The 27636-nt window shown below is 36.2% G+C and overlaps 2 protein-coding genes across 4 annotated transcripts in view; both read left to right on the top strand.

The window, feature by feature from the left end:
- The window catches only part of plxnb1b (plexin b1b), a 68316-nt gene extending 58613 nt beyond the window's left edge, over window positions 1-9703 (top strand). Inside the window, exons 32-38 of one of the 2 annotated variants that reach the window (XM_039655626.2) lie at window positions 367-533; window positions 679-839; window positions 3060-3207; window positions 3292-3356; window positions 3443-3518; window positions 3682-3756; window positions 8133-9703. In XM_039655626.2, coding sequence (XP_039511560.2) covers window positions 367-533; window positions 679-839; window positions 3060-3207; window positions 3292-3356; window positions 3443-3518; window positions 3682-3756; window positions 8133-8237 — 797 coding nt within the window. In that variant the 3' untranslated portion in view covers window positions 8238-9703. Of the gene's footprint in view, window positions 1-366; window positions 534-678; window positions 840-3059; window positions 3208-3291; window positions 3357-3442; window positions 3519-3681; window positions 3757-3863; window positions 3974-8132 lie in introns of those variants that run through there. The other variant, XM_089133968.1, reaches the window with a different exon arrangement.
- Window positions 9704-11394: 1691 nt separating this feature from the next.
- Window positions 11395-25816, top strand: LOC120466958 (putative peptidyl-tRNA hydrolase 2). 2 transcript variants are annotated; one of them, XM_089133967.1, is made up of 7 exons: window positions 11395-11648; window positions 12040-12114; window positions 12357-12428; window positions 14799-14873; window positions 15555-15652; window positions 22980-23094; window positions 23425-25816. In XM_089133967.1, the coding sequence occupies exons 1-7, from the start codon at window positions 11544-11546 to the stop codon at window positions 23509-23511; spliced, it is 627 nt and encodes a 208-aa protein (XP_088990093.1). In that variant the 5' UTR covers window positions 11395-11543; the 3' UTR covers window positions 23512-25816. The 2 variants fall into 2 exon arrangements, with proteins under 2 accessions (XP_088990093.1, XP_039511613.1); XM_039655679.2 differs by having other exon boundaries at window positions 11402-11648; window positions 12032-12114.
- The last annotated feature ends 1820 nt before the right edge of the window (window positions 25817-27636 follow it).

Genomic DNA, 27636 nt, shown 5'->3' with positions numbered 1-27636 from the left:
AAATGATTGACACCAAAATGCGTCATGACACAGTAATGTGAACTCAGTTGTTTATGTCTTTAGTAAATCCAACAGGCAACACAAAAGAATTAGATGTATAAATAGATCTGTGCATTAGGTAGTGTAGTCGGAATCTCTGTATCTTCCACTCATTCCTTATAAAATGGGGGGGAAATAAAAAAAAACAGCATTGGAATCTTTTCCTGCAAAAAAATAAACTGAAAAACAAAATGTACAAAACATAAGTTCACTTTTAAAAACATTTAACTTTTTTTTACCATAACTACCGTTTTTATTATGGTCTCTAAATTCAACATGGGAATATACTGATTTTTTTTTAAAACCATGTTCATCCTCACTATGCAGAGACGCCCATGCTAGAGGATGCAGATGAGGGAGGAGTAAGGCTGTGGCATCTAGTTAAGGCCAGCGAGGAGCCAGAGTTACCCAAACACAGACGAGGCAGTTTAAAAGAACGAGAACGAGCCAAGACCATACCAGAAATCTATCTCACACGGCTACTGTCAATGAAGGTATCTCAACAAACACACATTCAAACAGCCAGAAGGTAAAAACATAAGAGAAGCCAAACTCATACCAGTTCCTGTACATCTCTGGCTGAATATAAAAACAAATGAACTTGCGCACACCTGTTAACTTGTCTTTGTATTTCTGTAGGGTACACTGCAGAAGTTTGTGGATGATCTATTCACGGTTATTCTCAGCACTAGTCAGCCAGTTCCTCTGGCAATCAAATATTTCTTTGACTTGCTTGATGATCATGCAGCGCGCCATGGCATTTCAGACTCTGAAACTATTCACATCTGGAAAACAAACAGGTACTAATTAACTTAGTGAACACCTTAACTAAATAAAATGCTAAAAGATGTCAGATTCGGTCTGGGAATGAGGGTGCATTTGCGCTCAAGAATCTTAAAGAAATAGTTCACTTTTCAAAAAAACTTTAGCTGATAATTTACTCACCCCCATGTCATCCAAGATGTCCATGTCTTTCTTTCTTCAGTCGAAAAGAAGTTAAGGTTCTTGATGAAAACATTCCAGGATTTTTCTCCATATAATGCACTTTACTGGTAACCAAACGGTTCAAGGTCCAAAAGACAGTTTTAGTTAACTGTTCAAAGGGCTTTAAACGATTCCAGATGATGAATACGGGTCTTATCAACCAAAACGATCGCTCATTTAATAAATAAATAACAAAGTTTAAGTTTTATAAGCTCAAATGCTTGCCTTGCTCTGTTCTGTGACGCACGTTTGTGACTCTCCTGTTCGAACTCATTCATCAAAATGAACAAACCTTTTTCCGAGTTATTTGGTTCATTCAACGAACGAAACGAACTAATTGACTCGGAAAGAGATTTGTTCTTTTCTTTTTTTTTAAATGAGCGATCGTTTCGCTTGATAAGACCCTTATTCGTCTGGAATCGTTTAAAGCCCTTTGAACAGTTTGCCGTTTGTACTGAAACTGTCTTTTGGACCTTGAACCGTTTGTTCCCACTGAAGTGCATTATATGGAGAAAAATGCTGGAATGTTTTCATCAAAAACCTTAATTTCTTTTGACATGAAATGACATGGACATCTTGGATGACATGGGGGTGAGTAAATTATCAGCAAAAGTTTTTTTCAAAAGTGAACTACTCCTTTAACTAAACGGGTTAATATATGCACAATAAATATAACCGTCATATCAGCAATGTCTTTTTTTTCTAGCTCAGATTCTTTGTTGAACCTGCCATGATTGTGTTAAAGGTTACCGATTGTACTTGTTCAATCCCCCAAATCACCGCAATAACGAGTGCACAACCGATGTACTTTCAACTGCTAGAGAATACCCATAATGCACCATAGCGAGAGTCGTGCCAAATGAATTCCCACGTCGCACCCGCAGATGAATCGCCCATCCATCCATTTTCCAAACCGCTATAATTTCCTTTTAAATCAATCATGAAATTGTTTGATTAAGGTTTATACATACAGGTCCTTCTTAATCGGTCCTTCTCCACAATCTTCCTCAGGGTCCGGTCACCTCTTCTCGTTGTGCAGCGTTTTTTTGCCACACTTTTTCCTTCCCACAGAGGTGCCTTGATAAAGCACTCTGGGAACAGCCTATTTGTTCAGAAATTTCTTTCTGTGTCTCACCCTCTTGCTTGAGGGTGTCAATGATGGCCTTCTGGACAGCAGTCAGGTCGGCAGTCTTACCCATGATTGCGGTTTTGAGTAATGAAACAGGCTGGGAGTTTTTAAAAGCCTCAGGAATCTTTTGCAGGTGTTTACAGTTAATTATTTGATTCAGATGATTAGGTTAATAGCTCGTTTAGAGCAGTGTTTCCCAACCCTGTTCCCTTATCAAACACACCTGATTCAACTCATCAGCTCATAATAATCAGATGGGTTAATGAGCTGATGAGTTGAATCAGGTGTGTTTGATTAGGGAGACAAAGAATACGCGCAGTGTTGGTGTGCCTCCAGGAACAGGGTTGGGAAACACTTTTCATGATATGCTAATTTTTTGAGATAGGAATTTGGGGTTTTCATGAGCTGTATGCCAAAATCATCAGCATTAAAACAATAAAAGACCTAAAATATTTCAGTTGGTGTGCAATGAATCTAAAATATATGAAAGTTTAATTTTTATCATTACATTATGGAAAATAATGAACTTTATCACAATATGCTAATTCTTTGAGAAGGACCTGTAGTTTCCATGACAGAGTTCAAGATAAATCTTTTCATCTTACTACTGGAACTGCCTGCAAGCACAAACTATGACAAAGCAGCAGCCCCCTTTTCAGTTTCATTCACTCCCTTAAGTGAAAAATATTAGTTGACTGGGGAATTGTGAATGATATTGCGCATGTTTACATAGTAAGACAAAAAAGCAGTGGACCTTACCGTAAACAGCTCCGTCATTGATTTATGATTGGCCCAAAGCAAACTTCTTACATAAAATCACTCAAGCATCCGCCCACGAGTGGAGCAATAATGTTAAACACATGCAATTTTTTTCATGATCTGATTTGGTTCTGTCTTTTGGTTCTAGTTTGCCTCTGCGGTTCTGGATCAACATTGTAAAGAACCCTCAGTTCATCTTCGATGTGCAGGTGTCGGATAATGTGGATGCGGTTCTGTCAGTAATTGCTCAAACATTCATGGACTCCTGCACCACCACAGAGCATAAACTCGGCAGGGTAAGAGACACACAGAGAAAGGAGCTGGAAGCCAATAGAAAGACTTATAAAGAAACTGAAAAAAAAAAATCTGTATTTATCTAGGATTCACCTATTAATAAGTTGCTGTATGCCAGAGATATCCCTCGCTATAAACAGATGGTGGAACGGTAAAATTACTTTACACTACTTTATTACTATGAAGGCTAAATTGGAAAGTCATCTTGTTCTGAATCTCACTTTTTTTCTTACACAGTTATTATGCCGACATCAAGCAGACCATCTCTGCCAGCGATCAGGATATGAACTCTGCTTTGGCTGAACTTTCCAGGGTATGTCCGTCATCAGTTCACTTCCTTTCAGTTGGGAAATTTTAAAAAGTAATATTGACTGAGGTGAATTTGTTATGGGTTAGAGGCAAGGGGGTTAGTCATTATGTTTTGCAGCACATACAAATGGTGTTCATAAGATTTACACATTTGCTTTGATTGTCAGAATTATTCTGGAGAATTAAATTACCTGGTGGCCCTTCATGAGCTCTACAAGTACATCAACAAATACTACGACCAGGTGAGTCATGACAGGCTGAGATTGACCAAAAAGACAATGTGTAAGCATTACAAGCAATCAGCCACGGATTACCTCTGTGAACTCATTCAGCCACATACAACCTCTAGGTCATTAAGATCCGGTGACCAGCTTCTTTTATCAGTCCCTCGCTCACGTTGCAAATCCAAAGGCGACCGAGCTTTCGCGGTTGCTGCACCTAAACTTTGGAACAGCTTGCCCCTTGATATCAGGGCCTGTCCATCGCTCAAAATCTAGTTTAAAGACTCACTTTTATACTCTTGCGTTTGAGTGACGCTGTGTATGGTACACTGTGTATATGTACGTAGAAATGTTCTTTTATTAGTTTATTACTATAAATAGTTTTCTCCATTCATTTTTATTATTGTTATTATTATTGTTTTTTTTTTCTCTAGACCGTCTGGGGCCTGTTTCAATAACTCTGAGTTGACTTACCCTGAGATGGGAAACTCTGAGTTTTCGGTTACAGAACAGCTGAAATGAGTTAGTTCAATCAACTCTGAGTTGACTGACTCTGAGTTAAGCGCGTGCACCACAACTATAAAAAGCCATTATTAATGGAGCGCAGATATTATAAGTCACCATGGCAACAGACAAAAAGAGGTGTTGGGTATAATTAATTACCAAGTAATCTAAATATTGTAATTTAATTAAAGGGATTACTCTTAATTCTTCTTTAATTTAAAATAAAATATGATGCAATTACATTAAATAGGCTACTGCATAAACTATAGACCAATTCAGTATAAAACAATAGTGGATTTAACATACATTTTTAAAAGGTATATTTTTATATAACCTTCTCCCTCTACACACTTTGATCAATTCAAGAATAATTCATGCAATTGTATTGTTAATTTGAAAGCATTAAAAGTGCAGTTTCTTGTCTGTCCTCCTTGTATTAATCAAGTGGTTGAGGTTGATATAGGATTTAGTAATATGTAGACCAATACTTTCTAGAGATAGTAATTATTACATTAATCTAACTACACCGTTGAAGATGTCATTTGTTGTTAATAATTCATAACTATTTTAGAGTAACTGTTATAATATCAGAGGTGAAACTGGAAGAATGTTATTCAACCTAAAGTAGTCTACTATTACTTTGATACATTTTTACTTAAGTAAAAGTAAAAATACCAGTCTAAAAAATCTACTCAAGTAAAAAGTAGTTAATTTAAAACATGAGTAAAAGTTGCTGAGTAACTTGTTTAACAGCGGGGGTGGGGTGGGGGACTCCCCCATGTGGGGTTGTAACGTATGAGAGTTTCACAGTATGAGAACCGTCTCAGAAAATGTCACGGTTTATGGTATTAAACAATTGTTAAATATATAAACTGCATTATTAAATTACGGTTATTATTTTCATCAGTTAAAATGACAGTTAAATAAATGAAACATTTGTTCAATAAAACATAATATCAACTAACTTCAATAATTGATTATGATTATGATTGACATCTTATTTTTTATCATTAATAACTTGTTAAATTTTATTACAATTTTTTCAATGATTTAATAGAAATATATTATCCAAAACAGTGGTAATCAAATAAAAGTTTAGCAAATGTTTTAATCCTTTTATTTTTTGGCAAAGTGCTGCAAAACAGATTTAGTCAATTAAACCATGGACAAACAATATATATATTCCTTAAAGAATGTGTAAATACATTTTAGTATTATTGTTGGTGTTTAAACAGCACTTCCTCTTTAAAAAAGGGGAGGAGACTGCAAGAAACGCTGGGTTTACTGAAGAAAACCTGCTCCCGACCAGGTTAGGTTCACAGAGTAAGTTACCATGGTAACTGACTCTGAGTATAAGTTACATCTCTTTCAGAAATGGGCTTGACTTACTCTGCTTTCTCGGGTTTGATATACCCCCCTTTCTGAAACGGAAAACCCAGAGTTTCCCTCATTTCAGGGTTAACATACTCAGAGTTTTCACTTAACCTGCTTTCTGAAACAGGCCCCTGTAAAGCACTTTGGATCAACAAAATGTTGTGTTTATGTTGTGCTCTATAAATAAATTGACTTGACTTGACTACAAACACTTTATTTTAAGGTGACGTAGTTACACGTTACTACATGCACTTACTTTAGTAATAACATTAAATTATGCTTAATAATAACAAGTAACTAACTCTAACCTGAACCATAACACGGTTAAGTGGAAGTACATATAGTTAATTAATATTACTCAGTACTTACTTGAGTAAGTACAATTTAACTACGTCACCTTAAAATAAAGTGTGACCTAAAGGTTTCACTGGTTAACATCAGGTGACATGAACTAGTTACATCTTCAGCATGCCTCAAGTTGTTAAAAACCTGTATGAATTTATTTATTTTGCTAAACACAAAAGATGATATTTTGAAGATTATGGGTAAACAAACAGTTGATGGGGTCCATTGACTGCCATAGTTTAAAAAAAAAAATACTATGTAAGTCAATGGGGTCCATCAACTGTTCGATTACAGACATCATTCAAAATATCTTTTTTTGTGTTCAGCAGAAGTAATAAATTCATACAGGTTTGGAACAACTTCCAAACGAATACATGATGCTGATATGATAATTTTTGTTTTGGGTGAACTGTCCCTTTAACAATGAATAATAAATGTAAAACATACTACTGTTCAAAGGTTTGTTTGTTTTTAAAGGAAAGTTTTTAAGAAAGAATTAAAAACGTAAGGACACATTAAATGGATCAAAAGTGACACTAAAGCCTTTTACATTTGTTAAGAAAAAAAAAATAATATATATATATAGATAGATAGATAGATAGATAGATAGATAGATAGATAGATAGATAGATAGATAGATAGATAGATAGATAGATAGTAATCATATTTCAAAATTTGTACTTTTCAAAAAATATGCTTTTCATACACATTAAAAATTTATATCAGCCTCAAACTTTTGAACCATAGCATATACTCCTTTCTCATTAATCTTTTTTAAGCTAGTTAACAAAAATACATGTTCATTATTTGCTCATGTGTTAGTGCATTAACTAATGTTAACAAATATTACATTTGTTTTGAATAATGTATTAGTAAATGTTTAATAAATGGTGTAGAACTATTGTTCATTTTTAGTTCATGTTAACTAAAGTAGTTGAAGGGATAGTTCACCCAAAACTCAAAATTAGCCCATGATTTACTCACCCTCAAGTCATCCTACGTGTTTATGACATTCTCCTTCCAGACGAATACAATGGGAGTTATATTAAAAAATTCTGTTCTGACTCTTCCCAGCTTTATAATGGTCGTGAATGGTCATTTCTGTTTTGAAGTTCATAAATGTGCATCTATCCATCATAAATGTGCATCTATCCATGATAAATGTGCATCTATCCATGATAAAAGTGCTTCACACAGCTCTGGGGAGTTAATAAAGGCCTTCTGTAGCGAAGCGATGAGTTTGTGTAAGAAAAATATCCATATTTATAATTGTATAAAGTAAAATAACTAGCTTCCGGCCAAGCGAACGTACGGATTCAACTTTAGTCTATAGCGCAACTTGTTCGAGTAATGTTACGTACTGCTGATATTTACGCTACGCCATGACACACTACAGTACTTCTGACGGCACAAGTCAAATAGACTGTGTGTGTTCGTTTGGCAGGAAGCTAGAATTTTACTTTGTAACGTGTTAAAAAGATGCATATTTTTCTTACACAAACTCATTGGCTTTATTAAACTCCCGGAGCTGTGTGGAGCACTTTTATCATGGATAGATGCACTTTTATGGACTTCAAAACAGAAACGGCCATTTACTGCCATTATAAAGCATGGAAGAGCCAGGATATTTTTTTAATATAACTCTGATTGTATTCGTCTGAAAGGAGAATGTCATAAACACCTAGGATGACTTGAGGGTGAATATATCATGGGCTAATTTTCAGTTTTGGGTGAACTATCCCTAACTACTGAAACCTTATTATAAAGGGATACCACTTTTAGTCTAAAAATACATTTTTAGGGACTAATATCTGCTGCTCCAAGTATTTTTTTATTTTTTTTATTGCAATTTCAAGATTTACAAACAAACATGGCTGCATAACTTTCTTTTCTTATATAGAGTACAAAGAAAATATAGCCAGAGGGAGCAGCACTTAATACAACAAGAAAATAAATGAAGTCTAAGTACAAAAAGGATATTTGTAAGGAAAATAAACATAAAAAAAACATAAATAATTAAGTAAATGGGAAGAATTATGATAAAAACATAAGGGGTGAATGCAGTCTTTGTTCATCCATTAATCTCAGTTGGGAAGAGTGCTCTAAGTATTTATGCTCTAATTCTAAAAGATTTCCTCTTTCCTGTTTCCACATATGTGTGTTATACATGTTAGATTATCACTGCCTTGGAGGAAGATTCCACCGCTCAGAAAATGCAGCTCGGCTATCGGCTTCAACAGATCGCTGCAGCTGTAGAAAATAAAGTGACAGACTTGTGATCATGGAAAAAGTGAATGTAAAAGACCCTGATGGGTTGTTGTATCGACACACGGTACAGTATCTGAAAAGCTACTATGTGTAGCAGGTGTAGACAAAGCTCAAGTTGTATTCATTTTGGTATCTACTAATGGAGATAAAATAAGAGCGACAGTCTATTCTGATGTGTTGGGACAGAAAGAATGTGGTCTTTAACTTGAATATGGTCATGGGATGATTTCTCTTAAAACTATTCGGAATTACGTATTCCCATTTCGGTCCCTTTGCATTTTTTTTAAGCCTGAATTGCTTTTTTCCTGCGGGGTTATCATGAAAAACACATACATGCACAAACTTTTGCTTGGTCGTGGCCTTACAGCAGAACCCTTTTGATGTTCTGTACCGTCTACCTCCGCTTTCTGGATCTACCAGTGGGTGTGTGTGTGTGTGTGTGTTCATGTGAAAGTTCTTCTTCTCCTCCTCAGTGCGGTTGTCATTTTTCTCCTCTCCACTGGGCGTAAAACTAATGTGATTCTGCATTTTTGCAAAGTTGCTAAAACTGTCAAAGCAAAAACATCTTATGACTGACACTGTAGTAAAATGTTTTAGAACATTTATAGTTTATGATGATATTGTAAATTGACATTGTTTAGTATGTGTCACTGGAATAATACAGTATGAAAGAGTCTTTGTTTTGTTTACTTTTTAAAATGTTTAAAGCTGTTACATATAGGGTCATTGTTTCAACCAGTCAGATCAAATCATGTTTAGCCAGTGGTATATGTATATATACATATTTTTTTTTCAATTAATGTTGATCTTTTGGTATCTTTTTTTATTATTTGAGGTGCCAACATAGGATTGAATGAATTACTCATCTCTTACCACATCCTCTAACATTTCATCAATAAGGAATTTTAAAGACTGATTATTTTATGTAGGTACTTTTAAAAGAGATAGTATTGTGAAATGTTAGCCTTCACGAGAGAAAACATGATCTGTATGTAAAAGTTGTGCTCAGATATATTAGTGCTGGTCCACTGCATAAGTAAATAGATCTCTCAGATGCAATTAACTTCTTTTGATCAAAGACTGTTCTCAAACACTGAACATGGACAAAGGACTGGAAATGGTCAAAGGAACGAAGTGACAAATTTTTTTTAGTGTAGTATAATATTGTAAATAAAGACAATTGTTTCGTAGCTTCTCGGCAAGTTCAAAAAGAGTAAATTATTATAAAATGGTACTTTAAAAAATGGTTTAACGATATGCTACAAGTTTAGTGTTAACCTGATCTATAGGTTGTTGGTTTTTTTTTTTTTCGTTTCTGAATGTATGCTTTATGTGGGAATACAATTTATGATCAGGTGTCTTTTCCATATAACATCACTTGAAAACTAAAATGATGTACATTGTATTGGGCATTCAAGATGAACATGATGGCACCAGTTTAATAATTTGGATAAATAAAGCTTACATTTGGAGAGTCTCTGCCAGTCTCTGTTTTTTTGTTGGTGCTTAAAACTTTTTTGGTAATAGTGATATTCATTTGAACTAGGTTGGAGCCCACAGTCGAGGGTAATTCTTACCTCTGAGACCGTAAGACTGACACTCTGGACTGGCCACAGCATGCTTATAAAATACAATGCATCCTTCTTAGTTAGACTTTATGAACCACACTTTCTCAATAAATAATCTAAGTATCTTGTTCTTCCTTGTATGCAGGTGCCAATTTTGTTAAGCATAGTCTACTTTAGATGTCTAAACATTTCGTTTTATGTACATATGATATGAAAAGTAAATGATTTATTTGAATATGTTAGAATACAATTGGTGTGATGGACTGGTTACCTGCCAAGGGCGTTTCCCTGCCTTGGCCCTAAAACCCTAAATTGGAGAAGAGTTAAGAAAATTGACTGATATAGCATACCAGTAAAAAGCCCTTAGAATAGTTAACCAACAAATGAAAATTCTGTTATCCTTTTTATCACCCTTATGTCATTACAAACCTGTATGCATCTGCGTATGCATGCATGTCTTCTGTGGAACATATACATGCTTTGGAAAACATCAGATAGAGATAGTGACAAAATGTAAATAAATCGAATAATTCTTGGGCTGCAGGTGCTTCTGAGCTGGTGTCGGGTTATGCAATACTGTGTTGACTGCATGATTACTTATGCTTGCAGTTTTAACACAGAAGTGTTTGTTTTATTCATACCACAACAATAAATAAGCCTGTCTTTGTAAAAATGTTATAATTAAATAGTCTTTTTATTTATTTTAAATGGACAGCATCATATTTAATCATGTCAGGCAACTTGAATGTTTTATTGGGTCTATGAGTAACAGTAAACATTTATTTAATTATCTATAAGTATTCCACAAATTCTATTTACACTAATTATATACAACTATACTGTCAGTTCATTATGGTTACAAATGAGCTAAATCTATGCATTCAATTCCATTCAAAAGGATGGGGAAAAAACCTATACACATTTTGATATTAGGTAATATTTGACTTGCCTTGAGGAATCAAGGATGAGAAGCATTTTGTTTCTAGTCCTTATGGTTCCAAAGTGATGCAAATCCTCTTATTATAGCCCCACCTAGTGTCAGATGGTATGTGTCTGTGGGGTAAAGTTTGGGGTCTAGAGGCGTCTCTGAAGTCCATATACCTTTAGGGCAGAAACATAAAGAAGAAATCCAGTACAAACACAATACACCTTTGGTGTCTGGACCCCTAAATCATCCTTTTGAACATTTACAGCGGTAGAACATTTAAGTGATGTGGTAAAAATAGTAACAGTTAGCCTATTAATATTATTAATAGCCAATAAATACAACTAAGTGGAGTATGAATATAATATAATAATATTTTACTAATGATAACAGCAAATTGTACAGTCCATTTATGAGAGGCGACGTTGACGATTCGTCTGCCTCAAGAATGTCCGCCATGTTTGTAGTTTTTTCTATTTTTTGTGTATCCACTATTTAGGAATAATGAATTAAGGCGTGGGCAATTTTACCTGCGGCGTGAGGATGGATATAGACTTATTAACCGAAATGGTTTAATTTAATTGTTTGCTTCAAAACGAAACCATTAATCTTGGAGGTTTGTTAGAGTAGAAGCAGTAGAAGCGGCTTTGGAGTTGTAGAGTAAGATGACCCGGAAATGAAACCGACGTGACCCATGAACTCTGTGTATACGGTAATGTGTAGTTCACGTTTGCGTAGAAAGCTATTGTTGCAGCATTTTTTCCCTAAAACTATAAGCGACGTTGAATGGAAATGAGAGGTTAAAATAATCGCAAATATCACAAATGACCCTATTTCCCTTTGGAAGTAAAAAGACGAAACAATCGTTCGCTAAGAAGCTCACAGTCGCATTGGGGGATATTCGCTCGTTCAGTAGTTCAGTAAAGCAGGTAAGAGACACGATCGTTAACACCCAAAACTACAGAATATAATTGCCCTCAGCTGCTTTCACTTAGATTGTTTAAAAATTCCCCCAAAATTATTGGTAATACTGGCATTAGCATTAGCAGCTACAAACCTGATGTAACGTAACCATGAAAATATTAATTCATAACGGACGGTCAGTTGATTTTGAATGATTCTGTGGATGTCGGCACTCGGCAGTGAAAGACATTGCGTTCATTTTGACCTAATTGAACCTAATGCTTCAGTGAGATGCTTCAACAGAAGATGCTGCTATTTTCAATTTAAACCTGACCGTATTACATCCCTTAAATCTGTTAGAAAACAGTATGTTAATAAGGGGTTTATAATGTGTATGTCTGTATTTTAGAAATGGAGTCCCAGCAGGAAGTGAACCCTGTATTCCTGCAGCAGCTCAGAGAGTTGGACATACCTGAGGAGGCAGCCAAACAGGTGCACAACATTTTACACTTACAATGAATGAACTGGCAGTGTATTTGCAGCACTGCTTGACTCTTAAGTGGTTGTTTCTCATAGTAAATATCAAAATATTTTGAGCACCCAAACAGTTTGTATACTGGACATTAGACTCTGACTTACCTTCTGTGGTAGCAGAAGCTGCTGTACATCAAATATGAATGTTGTATCATGATTGCTGTCTTTTGTATTGAGATGCTTTTATTGATCTGTTCCAGGCACTCTTACACACACAGAATGTGTCTGCAGAAGAGGCTGCAATGTATTATTTCAACAAACTGGAGAATGAGGTACATGCACACAGAACGACAGATAGACTTTGTTTAAAGGGTTAGTTCCCCCTAAAATTAAAATTCTGTCAGTAATTACTCGCCCTCAATTTGTTCCAAACCCGCAATACTCTTGTTCATCTTCAGAACACAAATGAAGATCTTTTTGATTAAATCTGAGAGCTTTCTGTCCCTCCATTGACAGCTACGCAACTGACACGCTGACGCTTCAAAACAAATTAATAAAGTGATTTTAAAACTAACCCATTGGGATTTGTTTTGGTCCAAAAATTTCTGAAGTGAGATGATCAATTTAAATGATGAGATTTTATTCACTATCCCTTAAAAGTACTTTACATTGAATACAGCTTTGTCTGTAGGACTGCGCAAACTGAACTAAATCATAACTCAACTATTTACCTCATTATTGTGATTATTAATTTTGAGTCATTGAATCTACTGTAAAATACTTTTCTTTTAAAGAAACATCATGGTAGATTCTCTATGTACTGTATATACATAGAGAAGCTAGCAGATATCTATTTATTTAGTAAATAGCTAATTTATAAGTCAGTAGTGATGTTGCATTTATGACCGTGTCATTCATTAAAGTTTCAGGATTGTCTCACATGGTATGTGCTACAATTTATGGTAGTGGTTTCCACATTAGGCTAATATATCTCCTCTCATAATGACAAATCTGCTTGTTTTCAAATGTTTTATTTACAGAAACTAGGTGTAACAGTTCATTATGAACTGAATAAGAATAGTATAAGAAAAGTATAAGAAATTTGTCATCCATTTTTTAAAAATCTCGATTTATCTTATTAAAGATTTTAGAAATCAAAATCCATGGTGGTTTAAGATTTTATTAATTTAATTCAGTAATTTAATTATTAATTAATTCATACTTCATACATCCAGCTTTCCAAGACTGGGGGTGCTATGAGATTAAAATAAAGAAAAAAACAGTTGTTAAGGGGACACATCTAAATATTGATCTTGATTTTTAGTTGTTTCAGCTTCTTTTAAAGTATCTTTTGCCAGTCATTTTTGTCTGATTTTACAGATAGGGCTTAGATTAAGTCAGGATTAGACCTTAGTTAATTTACGGCATTTAAGTAGCTTTTAAAAACGTGCCTTAGAAAAAAAAAAACATTGCTGGTGTGCATCTTGAGACAAAACAATGGCAATTACATATTTTAAGATATGTCAGTGCAAGTTGCTTTCAGTTAAAGCAACTCAGACATGGGACCTAATGGCGCTTTTCCATTACCAGTACCAGCTCGACTTGACTCGGCTCGCTTTTCGCTCCGTTTTCCATTGCAGACAGTACCACCACACATAGTACCTGGTCATCATGGCGACGCCTTTCGTTCCTCGTTACCCTATCAAGCTGGATCCTCGCTTCGGCAACCAAACAAAGGAAAGTCTCCACCTCCTCGTTTGACCTCGGTGTATTCTTCCAAGTTGCCATAATAATAGTAGTAAGTTTAGTTACTATCTCTGGCCAAACTATTCAAAAATGGCGGGATATTCTGGATACTCTATCTGGCGCATGCAATGATGACGCAGTGAATGGTGATGATTCTCTCTGACCATTCAGCAGTCGGCATTGTTTTCACGTCACGCTTTAGTACCGGCTCAGCTCGCCTTAGCTCGCTCAGAACCTCGCTGGAGGTGATACAAAAAAAAATATCCGAAAGCAGGTACAGGTACAACTTTTACACAATGGAAAACCAAACAAAGGCGAGCTGAGTCGAGTCAAGCTGGTACTGGTACTGTGCAATAAGCCTTGTCTGTGAAACTAGTGGTTAAAGTCTCAAGTCTGGTGGGGCACCTAGTTGATAACCACTTATTTAGTGTATTTAATCCTGCACTCAAATACTATTGCTTTGTTTAAAACTGTGCAGTGTATACATGGGAACTGGTCCTCTTAGCAGCATTAAAAACAAAAGTTTTATTCAAATAATGAATAGAAAGAATATATAGGCCTGCAGAAAGTGAGCAGATCACTCTATAATAACTGGAGCTATTAATAATCAGTGAAGTTGTCTACACTAAATAATAAATATCTTACTTGCATTCTGCCTTCAATTGGTTGGTTATAATGAGAGCATTTGCAAAAGTGCAGAACTCAAGCTAAACTAAATTTGACATTTTGAGCAAATACCGTCATTGCAGTGACCTATTTAAACATCTCTGATTGGCCATTGTATTCCTCCAACCACTGGGTACAGTTCTCAACATTGCAAAAGATTTTTAGAAATAGACACTTTTGTCTCAACAGGGATAGATCTAAATAGAATGCTGTGTAATCAAGGCAGCCATGATAAATCAATTACTTAATTTTTTTAATTGTTTAACCCTGTGTTGTTTTTTAATATACAGGAAGAGGGTGATGAAGACCTGATGTTCAAAATGGTTTTTGTTGTAAATATGGAGCTGTCCATGGGTGTCGGGAAGGTAGATATTTTAACAATTTTCAAATTTCCAACACACACTTACTATAGAGATAATTGAGAAAGAGGGTGTGTCAGTACAATGTAATGTTTTAAATAATTATTAAATTATTATAATTAACTAAAACTTAAATTAACATCTCAAAAATGTGTTTTAAGGTTTCATGACCCTTTCAATTTGTCCTCAATTATCAATAAAATTGATCCATCCATAAACATCAACACATTTTCATTTCCTGTGATTGCAGAAAACCTTTTCTGGAACTCAAAGCGGGCATTTTAGTTGTCTTATGTTTATTTATTATTGAAGCTTGTTTCTGCCACAAATTTGTTGTTTTAAAATGTGATCCTGTAACTCATACAACCTCCAAATATCATGTTATTTTAGTTTATAATTATGACTGTGTATCTCATAAAATTTAAAAACATTCTTATAATGATGACTTTACATTTTATAATAATGAGAAAGATGTGTCTTGCTCCAATGCAGGAAAACACTAATATTTGTGCAATGGAAAAAAGAGATAGCTCTCATGTGCACAGGTGCTTTTACACCCTTCTATACTTGATTCTATTGTCAATCGGGACTACCTTTGGATTTAAATGAGTGATTTGTCGGAGAACAGTGTCCTGTGTGTGTGTTCTGTGTATTTCAATAGAATTGAGATGAGCAATGTGTCTATAGGTGGCGGCACAGGTGGGTCATGCTGCAGTGGGTTTGTATCAGGCTTTGCAGGAGAAAAACAGCTGGAGGGAAATGGCCTGGAGATGGGACCATGCTGGGTAAGAGATGCCAATGTTGTCTCATCCTTCTACCTTAGCCTGATTCCTAGATTGTTTTCTGAATACATTACTAGTCAAATGTTGCAATAATTCCAAATTTGTTTGTGTCTCTGAAAGAAGTCTCTTATGCCCACCAAGGCTGCATTTATTTGATAAAAAAAAAAAAAAACGTTAGTATTGTGAAATATTATTACAGTTTAAAATAACTTATTTCTATTTTAATAATTTTTTTAAATGTAATTTATTCTCATGATGGCAAAACTGAATTTCAATACTCCAGTGTCACATGATTCTTCACAAATCATTCTAATATGTTAATTTGGTGCTCAAGACACATATATTCATAATACATTCATAGTATTAAGAACCGTTATTAATATTTTAGCACTATTATTAATTGATAAGTAACAGAGCATAAAATCAGCATATTAGAATGATTTCTGAAGAATCATGTGATGATTTTAATACGCACCTTGCAGGTGCAACATAGACACATCATCAGTGATGTAACCTGGGGTCATCAGGTGTTTTGGGTCTTTCAACATCATACACCCTCACCCAGGTGATCCAGCCAGGGATGACCAGCCCCCGACTTGTAGGGCTGGGTATCGTAACAAAATGTTCAATACCGATACTGATACCTTTTTTGATACCAATTTTATGTAACCAGTTTTAACAATTTAATATTACCTAAATTTTTATTTTTCAGTTTGTTGAGTTTTTCATACTCATATTTTGAGTATGTAAAAAAGCATCGATGTTAAAGTTTTCTATGTTTCCTAATCATTTAACAACATGAATTTTTTACTTCAATGAACTCATTGTTTCTGCCTTATCTTAATGCATTGTTTAACACTGAAACTGAATGAAAATGAATTGAAATGCATTACAGTGTCACCTCTGATAACAGATCACTCTAAATTGTAATTTAGAAACATGGATTTTCTGCAAAGCAGCTTTGAAACGATATGTATTGTGAAAAATGCTATAGAAATAAATGTGAATTAAATTAAATATTGGCTACTGGGGAGGGGGGGTGGGATTTATGCCTTGCGCTCAGCACACATGAAGCTTGCCGCAAAGCACTGGCAAAAGTAGCCTAATGATTATGGATGTGTCGGGAAACAACAGCAAGGATATATTTTAATTGTTTATTAACCCCTTAACGTCTGAATATATATAGCTGTATATAAAAAAAATGTTTTATGTGTGTTTTTTCCTTTAAGTAGATGGTAAATAATGTTGAGATTATCAATTTCACTTTTGCACAACAAATAAATAGAAATTTTGGTATGTTGCAAATCTGCAACAACGGGCATAATGGTCAATTTGGTATGTTGAAAATCTGCAACAGCGGGCATAATGGTCAATTTGGTATGTTGCAAATCTGTAACAGCGGGCATTAATGGTCAATTTGGAGTCTATTTGGTATGTTGCAAATCTGAAACAGCGGCATAATGGTCAATTTGGGGTCAATTTGGTATGTTGCAAATCTGCAACAACGGGCATAATGGTCAATTTGGTATGTTGCAAATGTTGCAAATGTTCCTGACCGGAGAAATCCTCGTGCCGAAACAGGAAATAAGTCCGTCACTTTGAAACAAGTGCTTGTCGAAGGTCCATAGGTCCGTAGTGAATATGCACAAACCGGCATTGAGGGAATGCAGACGTTATCTCGGCTGGTTGACTGAGTCAAATGGTTTTGTTGCATATTTGCGACAGTGGGCGTTAAGGGGTTAATGAACAAGTTTTTAATAAGTGTGCTGGCTGCAAATATGTTTATGGTGTGGTTGACTCGTCATTCCTGTAGTAGTGAATGCACACGCCTATATGGATTAGGTAATCGAACTATTTATTTCTAATTGTTTCGTTTAAAAGTAGACATATTTTGAGTTTCGGTTTCATTTGTGACGCGCTCCAGTTCTTGCAGTCGAAAATGGATAAACTTTCTACTCTCAAGTGTCTGTGCGCTTATCAGATTTACCGTGTTACCGGTCTTGGCGGCTATTATCTTGTCAAATATTGCATCGCATGCTTCTGGCATCGAGTCTGGCACATAGGTACACTTTGGATCATTTCCACATATTTTATATCTGGGTTGGGACGCTTACACGTACACACCATAGACTGTGAAGCACACACACACTACAGCCTCACGTGCGACAAGCTACGTCTCTGGGCAGCCATGTAAACAAGTGTTTTCTGCCACAGCCAATCATGCTGCATGCTTATTTTTTTCACTGACGTTGAGGAGATTAACCACTTAGGTACCGAAATTTGGTACCGAAAAACAAGACATGTTTCGATACTCGGTAGTACCGAGGCAATTCGGTCGGTACCTAAAAAGTACCGAACTCGGTACCCAGCCCTAGTGTAGGTAGATTGTGTGATCCATGGATCACCCCTTTTGATCTACAGCCCCATCTAGCTGCCTTCTCAGTGGTATCTGTGATGTTCCTGATGGCTTTCTTCTTGTGGCCCTGCAGAGTGACTGGCCAGTAAACCCTCGGCAGCCAACCTCGATGAGGAGGCAGCGGGTCTTCCATCCTCTGCTATGCCATTCACCTGCCAACTTCTCGTATTTGGCCCTCTTCCATTTAAACGCCTCTTCCATTTGGTCTTCCCAGTGCACAGTCAATTCCAGTTGGACCACCTGCCTTGGACCACCATGGTGTCTGGGTATTTGAGCTCGACTTGGGAAGACCTTTAGCTGTCAGTCCCAGGCTGTGTCCGGAAATCCCCCTGCTGGGTTCCTGCTCCGTTGTGGTTTCACTCCAGCCTTGACAAATATGATTGAGTACTCTGCTTGCTGCTGGTGCCTGCTGAGAGAGATCCTGGTGCTGATTGCTCCTGTATTGACGCACCCCCCCCCCCCTCCCCCATATCTTGCTGTTGCGTTTTTCCTCTACTCTTGCTCTGATTTCTTTATGAGGCAGTTGATGCCTGTCCTTTTCTGGGCCTTGTCGTATCGCGGTCTTTGTATACAGCCAAGCCCTGCACGTCCTGATGCCATTGTCTTCACGAGCAACTACTGTGCTGCAGACGTGCTTCAGCCTGCTCGACTGCCTCCTGGGCCCTCCACGTCCTACCTGTCTTCACCGCTATGCCAGCTGAGGAGATTTAGATATCAATTGACTCTCTCTACAGCAGCACCTCTCTTGCTCAGGAAAACATGAACTCCTCAGACAGGCTGCTGAAGGAAAGTTGTAGCTTGTTCTTGAAACTATGAAACAAGGGTATGCTACTGAGGGTACATGGGAGACCCAACCACCTACACAGAGAGTGGCTAATCCTCTCTCGACGGTAGTTGGGGGGGGCAACGTAAACCAGCAGTGGCCATAGGAGTTGCGGCAGAATGTCATGATGGAAAATCCAGGCTTTAAACTTTCCTGAAAGCCCCGACTTGTCCACTGCTGCAATCCAGGCGTGCAACTCTTTTCTGTTTTCATGAAGTGTGGCTGTGTCCCTAAGTGTGCTGTTAAAGACTTTTCCCAGGCTCTTAGCTGGCTTCTCTGTGATTGATGGAATTTGGACTCATCTCAGGGAGAACCAGAACTTGTTGGTTACGTTTCCCTTCCTCACCACAAGGGATTGGGACTTGGCTGTTTAAAAGTCCATTCGGGCCCAGCTGATGAGGTGTTCGAGGTTCGGAAGGATCCATCTGCATCCTGGTACGGATGTTTTGGTCACTGTCAGATCAGCTCTGATGGGGGGCTGACACACACCTGACCGGATGAGTGGACCTTTGCATTCCTCCTCTGCTGACTTAACTAGCTTATTCATGGTTAAGGCGAACCAAATCACTGAGAGTGCACCCTGTGATTATTTCTTTCTCCAGCCTATGAAATCCAGATGTTGTTGATCCAGAGGCGACTCTCAAACTAAAGCAGTTATAATAGTTCAGAATGAGGTCCCTAAACTTGTCTGGAACATGGTGTCAAATCAGTGAGGTTTCCACCAGCTTGTACGGGATTGACCTGTATGCGTTAGACAGTTGCTGAAAACGCTTTGCCATCATAGAAATAAATTAAAATTTTAAATAGAAAACTATTATTGCTATTGTTAAAGCTATTATTAAAACTATTGTTATTTTAAATTGTAATAATATTTCACAGTATTACAGTTTTTACTGGATTCAAATAAGTGCAACCCTTTTGAACACAAAACTTCTTTCAAAATCATATTCTTTTTTTCATATATTTTAATTTATTTTATGCGTATACATAAAAAAATGTTTTGACTGGTAGTCCTTTGGCCTGTTTATACTTTGTCACTTTAAGTTTTTACTGTTCTGTTCAATGGGTCATGAAATGTTTTTTTCATTAAATGGCCACTGTGATAATTGGCAACATCATTGCATAGGAAACAATATCAATACCCTCTCACTAAAGCAAGTGAGTAAGGTTAGGGACACCAACCGACGCCAAAGAACTAGTGCTGATGAAAGCTGACTTCAACTAGCGATTGTGTTCTGCGTGTAAAAGAGATAACTGTCTATTTAAGTAGATATGTTCGTCAATATTCGCCATTCAAAAAGGTAGAGCGAAACTAAGACAAAAGCATAAACAAAGCACCACTTGCTTACCGTTTTGAATATCAGTCATGCTTATCATGTTCTTTATTCCACTCCGCTCACGTTATTATGAAAATATTTCTGCAGTGGAATGCTCAGGTAAGATGGCGTAAAATTAGAACAACATTCTGTCTGTGCAGTCATGACTTGCTCACTTTCATCAGTTTTGCATGTATTCTCATACACTGACTCGTTTGCTAAACTGAACAGCCAATCAGAGTTTTACTCGTTTACTGGCGGTTTTGATATGCTGTCTGCTGTCAGAATGCGATGCTCGAAACTGGTGTAGGCAAGTGTCAGCTGTTAAGTGACTGTAAACCACTGGGTGGAGTCAATTATCTTGCTCTGGAGACAGGCACATGTGTGACGTCACACTCACAATATCCAAACAAGCCTTTTTTAAGGCTTGATTGAGGAGAATGTTTTAAGCTATGAACCTGAAGGATGTTTTAATGGTACAAGGGCTCTTATATATAAAAAGATCAAGGCAAGTTTGATTTCTCCTGTCATGACTGCTTTAAATGGATTCATTTACACTTGGCCACATCTATGTGTCTCTGCAAAACGATTATAAATCTGATCTTCAATTCCTGTGCTATGCTATATGAAAATTTAAAAAGTTCATGTCCACCAAAGCAACAGATATGACCTGTTTTATCAGCTAATTTCAAGATCACAATAGGAGAGAGAGAAACGCATTAGCACTTGTAAGATAAATGAGTCTTACTATGTTAAATGAAACTGAACTTTTAGTTTCATTTGTGCAGGTTTGCACTTTTTCTCGCTGAAGAGATACTTACTAATCTCATACAGCCTATACCAGGGGTTTTCAAACTTTTTGTGTGTGTGGACCACTATTTGTAATCAAGATTTTTTCACGGACCACCTCATAATACACATATTATGATATTATATTATTTATTACATATTATAATCAGGTTCATTTGAACAACAGGCTTATTTCCATAGCAATGGAGTATGAAATCTATACAGCAATAAGAACACTTGGATATAGTCAGCATTTCAAAACCTTTAGCGATTTTAGGGGATTATTAATGTTAATCTTAAGAGTTCTACAAGTCCTCAAAAAGTAGACTTGAGAACATATTTGCCTCTGCCCTATAACGTTACACATTTAAAAGAAAACACAGTAGGCCTAACGTTATTTCAGGTTGAAAATAAAGTTGTCAAAAGGAAAAGCCATTGGAGTCTATATTTGCCTGCCCGATATGAACGTAATATCCTCCTTTGTCACCCTCCACATCTTTCCCTTCCTCTTTGTATCATCTGTCTAATATAGACCTATATTAAAAACAAACAACTAAATAAATGCTCACCTAACCTGTTGCTATCCACCGATCCGGTGTTGTGGTTCTGACGACACGGAGCTTGAACGTCACGGCCGAGCGCCACTATTTTAGTAATCAGACAATAGCTTGACAATTTAATTGACATTTTATATAAATATAGGCCTACATATTCTTTTTACTTTTTTAATGGGAATTTATTGGTAAAATATTTCATATTTTATTTTGCCTTTTCATGGACCACCTGCAGTACCCTCACGGACCACTAGTTGTCCGCGGACAACAGTTTGGGAATCGCTGGCCTATACCACGTTCTCACACATTTTTTTGTTTTGTGAAACACACACGAGTTTTCAATCATTTTGGGAGGAGTAAAATTTACATATGTGGTTTCAATAATCTGGAATGCGTCTTAAACCACCTCCTTAAGTGTTTGGAGTGATCGGATTTAACCTTCTTAAAACGTTTCAGATGTTTATACTGGTCTTTTTATGATTAAATAGACATCCAATTGTAGAAAAAGCATGAAGTGACCAGATGTAAATAGTTTTAACAGTTTTGTTTAACCGATCTGTATTAAGATTTAAAAAAAGGAAGCATCACCAAATTAAAGCATGTATTAAAGTAGTTCACTTTTAAAAAAAAAACTTTGCTGATAATTTACTCACCCCCATGTCATCCAAGATATCCATGTCATTCTTTCTTCAGTCGAAAATAAATTAAGGTTTTTGATGAAAACATTCCTGGATTTTTCTCCATATAATGCACTTTACTGGTAACCAAACGGTTCAAGGTCCAAAAGACAGTTTCAGTGCAAACTGTTCAAAGGGCTTTAAAGGATTCCAGATGATGAGTAAGGGTCTTATCAAGTAAAACGATTGCTCATTTAAAAAAAAAAAAAGTTTAAGTTTTACAAGCTCAAATGGCCGCCTTGCTCTGTTCTGTGATGTGCTTTCGTGACTCTCCTGTTCAAACTCGTTTATCAAAATGAACAAATCTTTTTTCGTGTCATTTGGTTCATTCAACGAACGAAATGAACGTATTGACTCAGGAAAAAATTTGTTCATTTTGATGAACGAGTTCGAACAGGAGAGTCCGAACGTGCATCACAGAACAGATCAAGGCGACCATTTGATCTTATAAAACTTAAACTTTGTTATTATTTTTTTTAAATGAGCGATCGTTTCGCTTGATAAGACCCTTATTCATTGTCTGGAATCGTTTAAAGCCCTTTGAACAGTTTGCACTGAAACTGTCTTTCGGACCTTGAACCATTTGGTTACCAGTAAAATGCATTATATGGAGAAAAATCCAGGAATGTTTTCATCAAAAACCTTAATTTATTTTCGACTGAAGAAAGAATGACATGGATATCTTGGATGACATGGGGATGACTACTCCTTTAAAACCTAAGTCAATGTATTTGTATGTTTTTGTGGCTGTTTAGATCTAAGAAGATTGTGTTACAAGGCACTAACATGGCACACCTGTTGGAATTGCAGGCTCTTGCTATGAGCCTCAGTCTTCCTACAAAGCTGGTACAGGACGCTGGACACACACAGGTTAGCTACACATCCCAACGTGCATGACAATTCTGTTTATTGTTTACTGTGGCAAAAGGTGGGACTGTACTATTCAGTTTTTATTAGTTTAAAACCTAAAATAGTATATTTCTCTATGTCTCTATATATATAAGTATTAGAGACACTACATTTTTTCTTGGGTTCTGGTTGTATATGCTAATTTCTTGCATGTATTTAACAAAATAAAGGAAAATACATGGAGAGGAAGACGAGACGCATGACAGGAAGATGCATTTTGTCTGATGCAATTTTGTGTGACTATATTGATAAAGCCTGGAATTAATTTTTGGATTGCGTTTTTGTGTTCAGGTGGAGCCAGGTTCATGCACTGTGCTTGCCATCATAGGAGAAGAGGAGATGGTGAATAACGTCACAGGCAGCCTGAAACTGCTGTAACGCTGAGGGAAAACTCTTCAAGTGTAGATGTGTGATGTACCACAGAAAGAACAGGGGTCAGCGTTTGCCCACAGTAGCATGGTTCTCAAGATAAAGGTGCACTCAGTAATTTTTTGTTTATGTTGTGATGGCTTATACTGACAGCTAGCGACGTGAATACATCTTTACGCAAAAGCAAACAATTTCTGTTACTGATACCTAGGGTTGGGCGATATACTGCTATACCAGTAGAAATATTTGTCAACCAGTATAACTATTTGAGTATTGTTTCTGTTGTGGTTATTCCCGTGTGTCCTGCAAGGCTGAATCTCCAGTACTACGATAAAAAAACAACTAAATTTTACACCATTTTTGAACGTGAGTTGGTTGTGATGTGAACAGGAAGTGTATTGCAAAATGAAATTGACTTGTCATTGGGAGCTGCACACGAAAACAAACATTCAAGGCGGTATAGTCAGATTCACAAACAAATGATTTAAATAAGCTGCTTCTTATAATAAATAAATCACTCAACAAAACTCACATATATTTAAGCGTTACCATTTTGTATGTTTGTAACATTTACATGCGCATGTCTATAAAAGCATTAAAGAACATCTCTTATGCGTTTACATGACCACATAAGCAACCCAGGCATGTTAAACCACTTTCACTTAATCCCTTATGAAAAGCTATCACACTGAGTGATTCACTGAGAATTGACATGAAAGGTTATTCAAAATGTGAAGTGGAGATGAGGCTTCAAAAACATTATTTCTAAATCTAAATTAGGTTAGACTTTATTTCTATGGTTCATTTCAGACATTCTGTCAACTATAAGTAACTTTGCAACTACATGTCAACTGACTTTCTTTAGAGTATTATTAGGCTGTTGGTTAGTAGAATAAGTTGACACGTACTTGCAAAGTTACTTATAGTCTGTAGAATGTCTGTTGGAAACCACAAAATAAAGTGTTTACAGAGAGTCTACTCTAATGAGAGTTAGTTGACATGTAGCTGCAAAGTTAGAAGAATGTCTAAAGTGGACAATTGAAATGGTTTCCGAATAAAACTGGGTCTAGATATTGTTACATTTTTTTTGCTTGTATCGCCCACCCCTATCAATACCTTTGTAGAAATACATTTCAAGCAAAAGGGAAGTGGATTACGGAGATGACGCGAGTGGCATTCGACTGATAATGCGATTCGACATGAGGTGACCAACTCTATGTAAAATAAAACGGCTTTTATTAAGCCACTGAAATTATTGTAGTCTTCATCTTATGTGGATGTATGTATGTGATTAGAACATAGTTTAAAATTTACAATTTATTTATTTTGTATAACTTTTTATTGAAGTAAGAAATTACTGAGTGAACCTGTTGGGGGGAAAAAAGTAAAACCTACCTAAATAGTTTAACAACAACAGACATGTTCAAATCATTGCATTTTTAAAGCTTTTAAATTAAGGGAGAAAACAACTAATTGGTATTATCAACAGGTCCTTGAATTTCTATAGAGCTAAAAAAAATCCTCAAAAGGGGGTTATCAATTAAATAGCAGTGTATAAAAATGTACAATGAATTATAATCACATGTAAATGTTATACTTAAAAGGATAGCTCACCCAAAAATGTTGTCATCATTTACTCACCCTTGTGTTGATCCAAACCTGTATGAATTTCTTTCTTCTGATGAACACAAAAGAAGTTATTTCAAAGAATGTGTTTGTTAACAAACTTGCATGGTATTTTTTTTCCTACTAAGAACGTTAAAGGGTGCTGTCAACTGTCTGGTTACAACAATCTTTAAAATATATTATTTTATGTTCAGCAGAAGAAAGAAATTCATACAGGTTTGGATCAACACCAGCGTGAGTAAATGATGACAACATTTTCGTTTATGGGTGAACTATCCCTTTAATGTGCCTGTAGAACCCAATGTTTTGATGATTGTGAAATCAAATAGCCATTGTCAAAGTATAATGTATAACATGTTTCTTCTTTTTTTTATTGTGTGAATGTTATTTTCTATTGTTTACAATTAAACGTACCCAATCCCTTTGTGATGATAAAATCTGCCTGTGTGTAGCTATTTATGTAAATACGTTAGCTTGAATACTGATACAGTATTATATTTAAAGGCTATAACTATTATATAACATACTCTGCTATTATACATATCATACTGTTAAACATATTTGGAGCCAAGCACCAATTCCTCTAGATCTTTGGGTGATGCATGTTTTCAGTTTAGATTTCTGACATTTTCACCATACTCTTCTCACAGGTTTTGTCCAATCTTCACATAAATTACATGCACGTTTCTTTCTCTCTCTTTTTTTTTCTGTAGTTCACCATATCAGGTGGAATTTGACAATTTGGTGTGCATCCTCAGAATGTCTTTGTTTATGTGTATCAGCTTTTGTTAAGCTTGGGGTCATCAGTATTGACGTTTCTATTTCTAGTAACATTTCAAGTAACCATCTCAAACAAGACAATCTACTGATTCAGATGATACATGTTTAATCATTTACATCCAGTACTATGATAAAAACAGTTTAAACCAAATGTATCATTGTATCATTTTTTCTAAGTGAAATTAGGTACAAGGATTTTTCATTTATTTATTTAATTTTTAGTCAGTGCAGACATGTTAAAACCATCATGTTTGTATGTGAAAGTTAGTTGATTTACTTATTTAAAATTCATCTACTCTTCCTTCATGTAAGAGATCACTGTTAATTGGATACCCTGCTCAGCAGGAGCAGTATGTTATTTGAGTAGTTTTGGCCTACCGTTTATGAATACTGTGAATTCAGACATTATTTATCGTGCTGCTACTACATAGTTGGGATGTAGGCATATTTGGACATGGGGAATGGTTTCCTGTTGCAGTAGATAGTTTAAATATGAGGTGAGACACTCATCCTGAACACTCCAACCCTGGTGATATTGTGTGATTTTAATCATATAAGAGAAATGTCTCTTGCATAGAACAGCAACATTAAACTGGCTTTCTGGCACCACTTAATGTGCATACCCATGTAGTGATTGCAAACACTGGGATTGGTCAGTATTTCAATCGGCTTTATGCACAGCTCCACTACTTCCTGAACTTCAGCCAGCTTCTTGTTTCCTGTCTGCCATTATTGACAAACTGATTAATCCAAATGTGTCTGACCTCAGTAGTCACAACAATAATAAAGTTTGTCCAATAATGGCAGACAGGAAACAAGGAGCTGGCTGAAGTTCAGGAAGTAGTAGAGGAGCTGTGCATAAAGCCAATTGAAATACTGACCAATAGTAGTGACAACAATAATCAGGCACACCTGAATTAATCAAGTTTGTCCAATAATGGAAGACAGGAAACAAGGAGCTGGCTGAAGTTCAGGGCCCGTATCCCTAAAGATTCTGAGAATCCTCTCAGAGAGCTCCTAACTTAATCTAAAAATTCCTTGCCAGGAGTTTTAGCTTAGAAGTGATTCCAGAACATTGTCAATGAACTCTGAGTAAGGAATGGATGGAGAATACTATCTTAGTGAGGAGGTGTGGTTGACCCCGTTGCTAGGTATGAGTCATCATTTCAAAAGCCGTGATTGGTTGATCCTACAAGTTTGATGAAAATGAACTTTTGGTGATAATGAGCAAAGGATGTACCCTCAAATCAATAGACATAATTATACACTCTAATCTTATGCAGACTGTAATTGTAAATAATATTTCACATTCAAGAAAATGAATAGTAAGCTGTAGGGGTTATAGCCTAACATTAGAATCTAAAATATGTGAAAACTTAAGCTCATTACACCCTGTTCAAATAATGATTCGTGTCTTATTTGCTCACCAAGCTGGCATATTTTCTACTTTTACTCCCATATGGACCCCATTGAAAACAAGATGGCCTATCTCAAGGGGCTGTCCTTAATGAACTAGAAATTGCAACAACTCAGTGTGGTCGTAACGAGGGTAACACGGCTCAGCTTTTATCAATGTCTATGATTGCTGGCTGGTCTATTTATGAAGGCTTGTTAACAAATATCCTACAAACACAGAAAATGGAGAATGGCCATTTTGTGCAGCTGCTTAGGGGAACTCCTAAGCCACTAAAAGTCCTCTTCCCTGCTCTTAGCAGGTCTCGCCTTAGG

The sequence above is a fragment of the Pimephales promelas genome, chromosome 8, assembly GCF_988280905.1.
Source record: "Pimephales promelas chromosome 8, fPimPro1.hap1.1, whole genome shotgun sequence".
In the NCBI taxonomy this organism is placed as follows: Eukaryota; Metazoa; Chordata; class Actinopteri; order Cypriniformes; family Leuciscidae; genus Pimephales; species Pimephales promelas.
The sequence above is the reverse complement of the archived record's forward strand: the minus strand, read 5'-3'. Positions and strand labels throughout refer to the sequence as shown.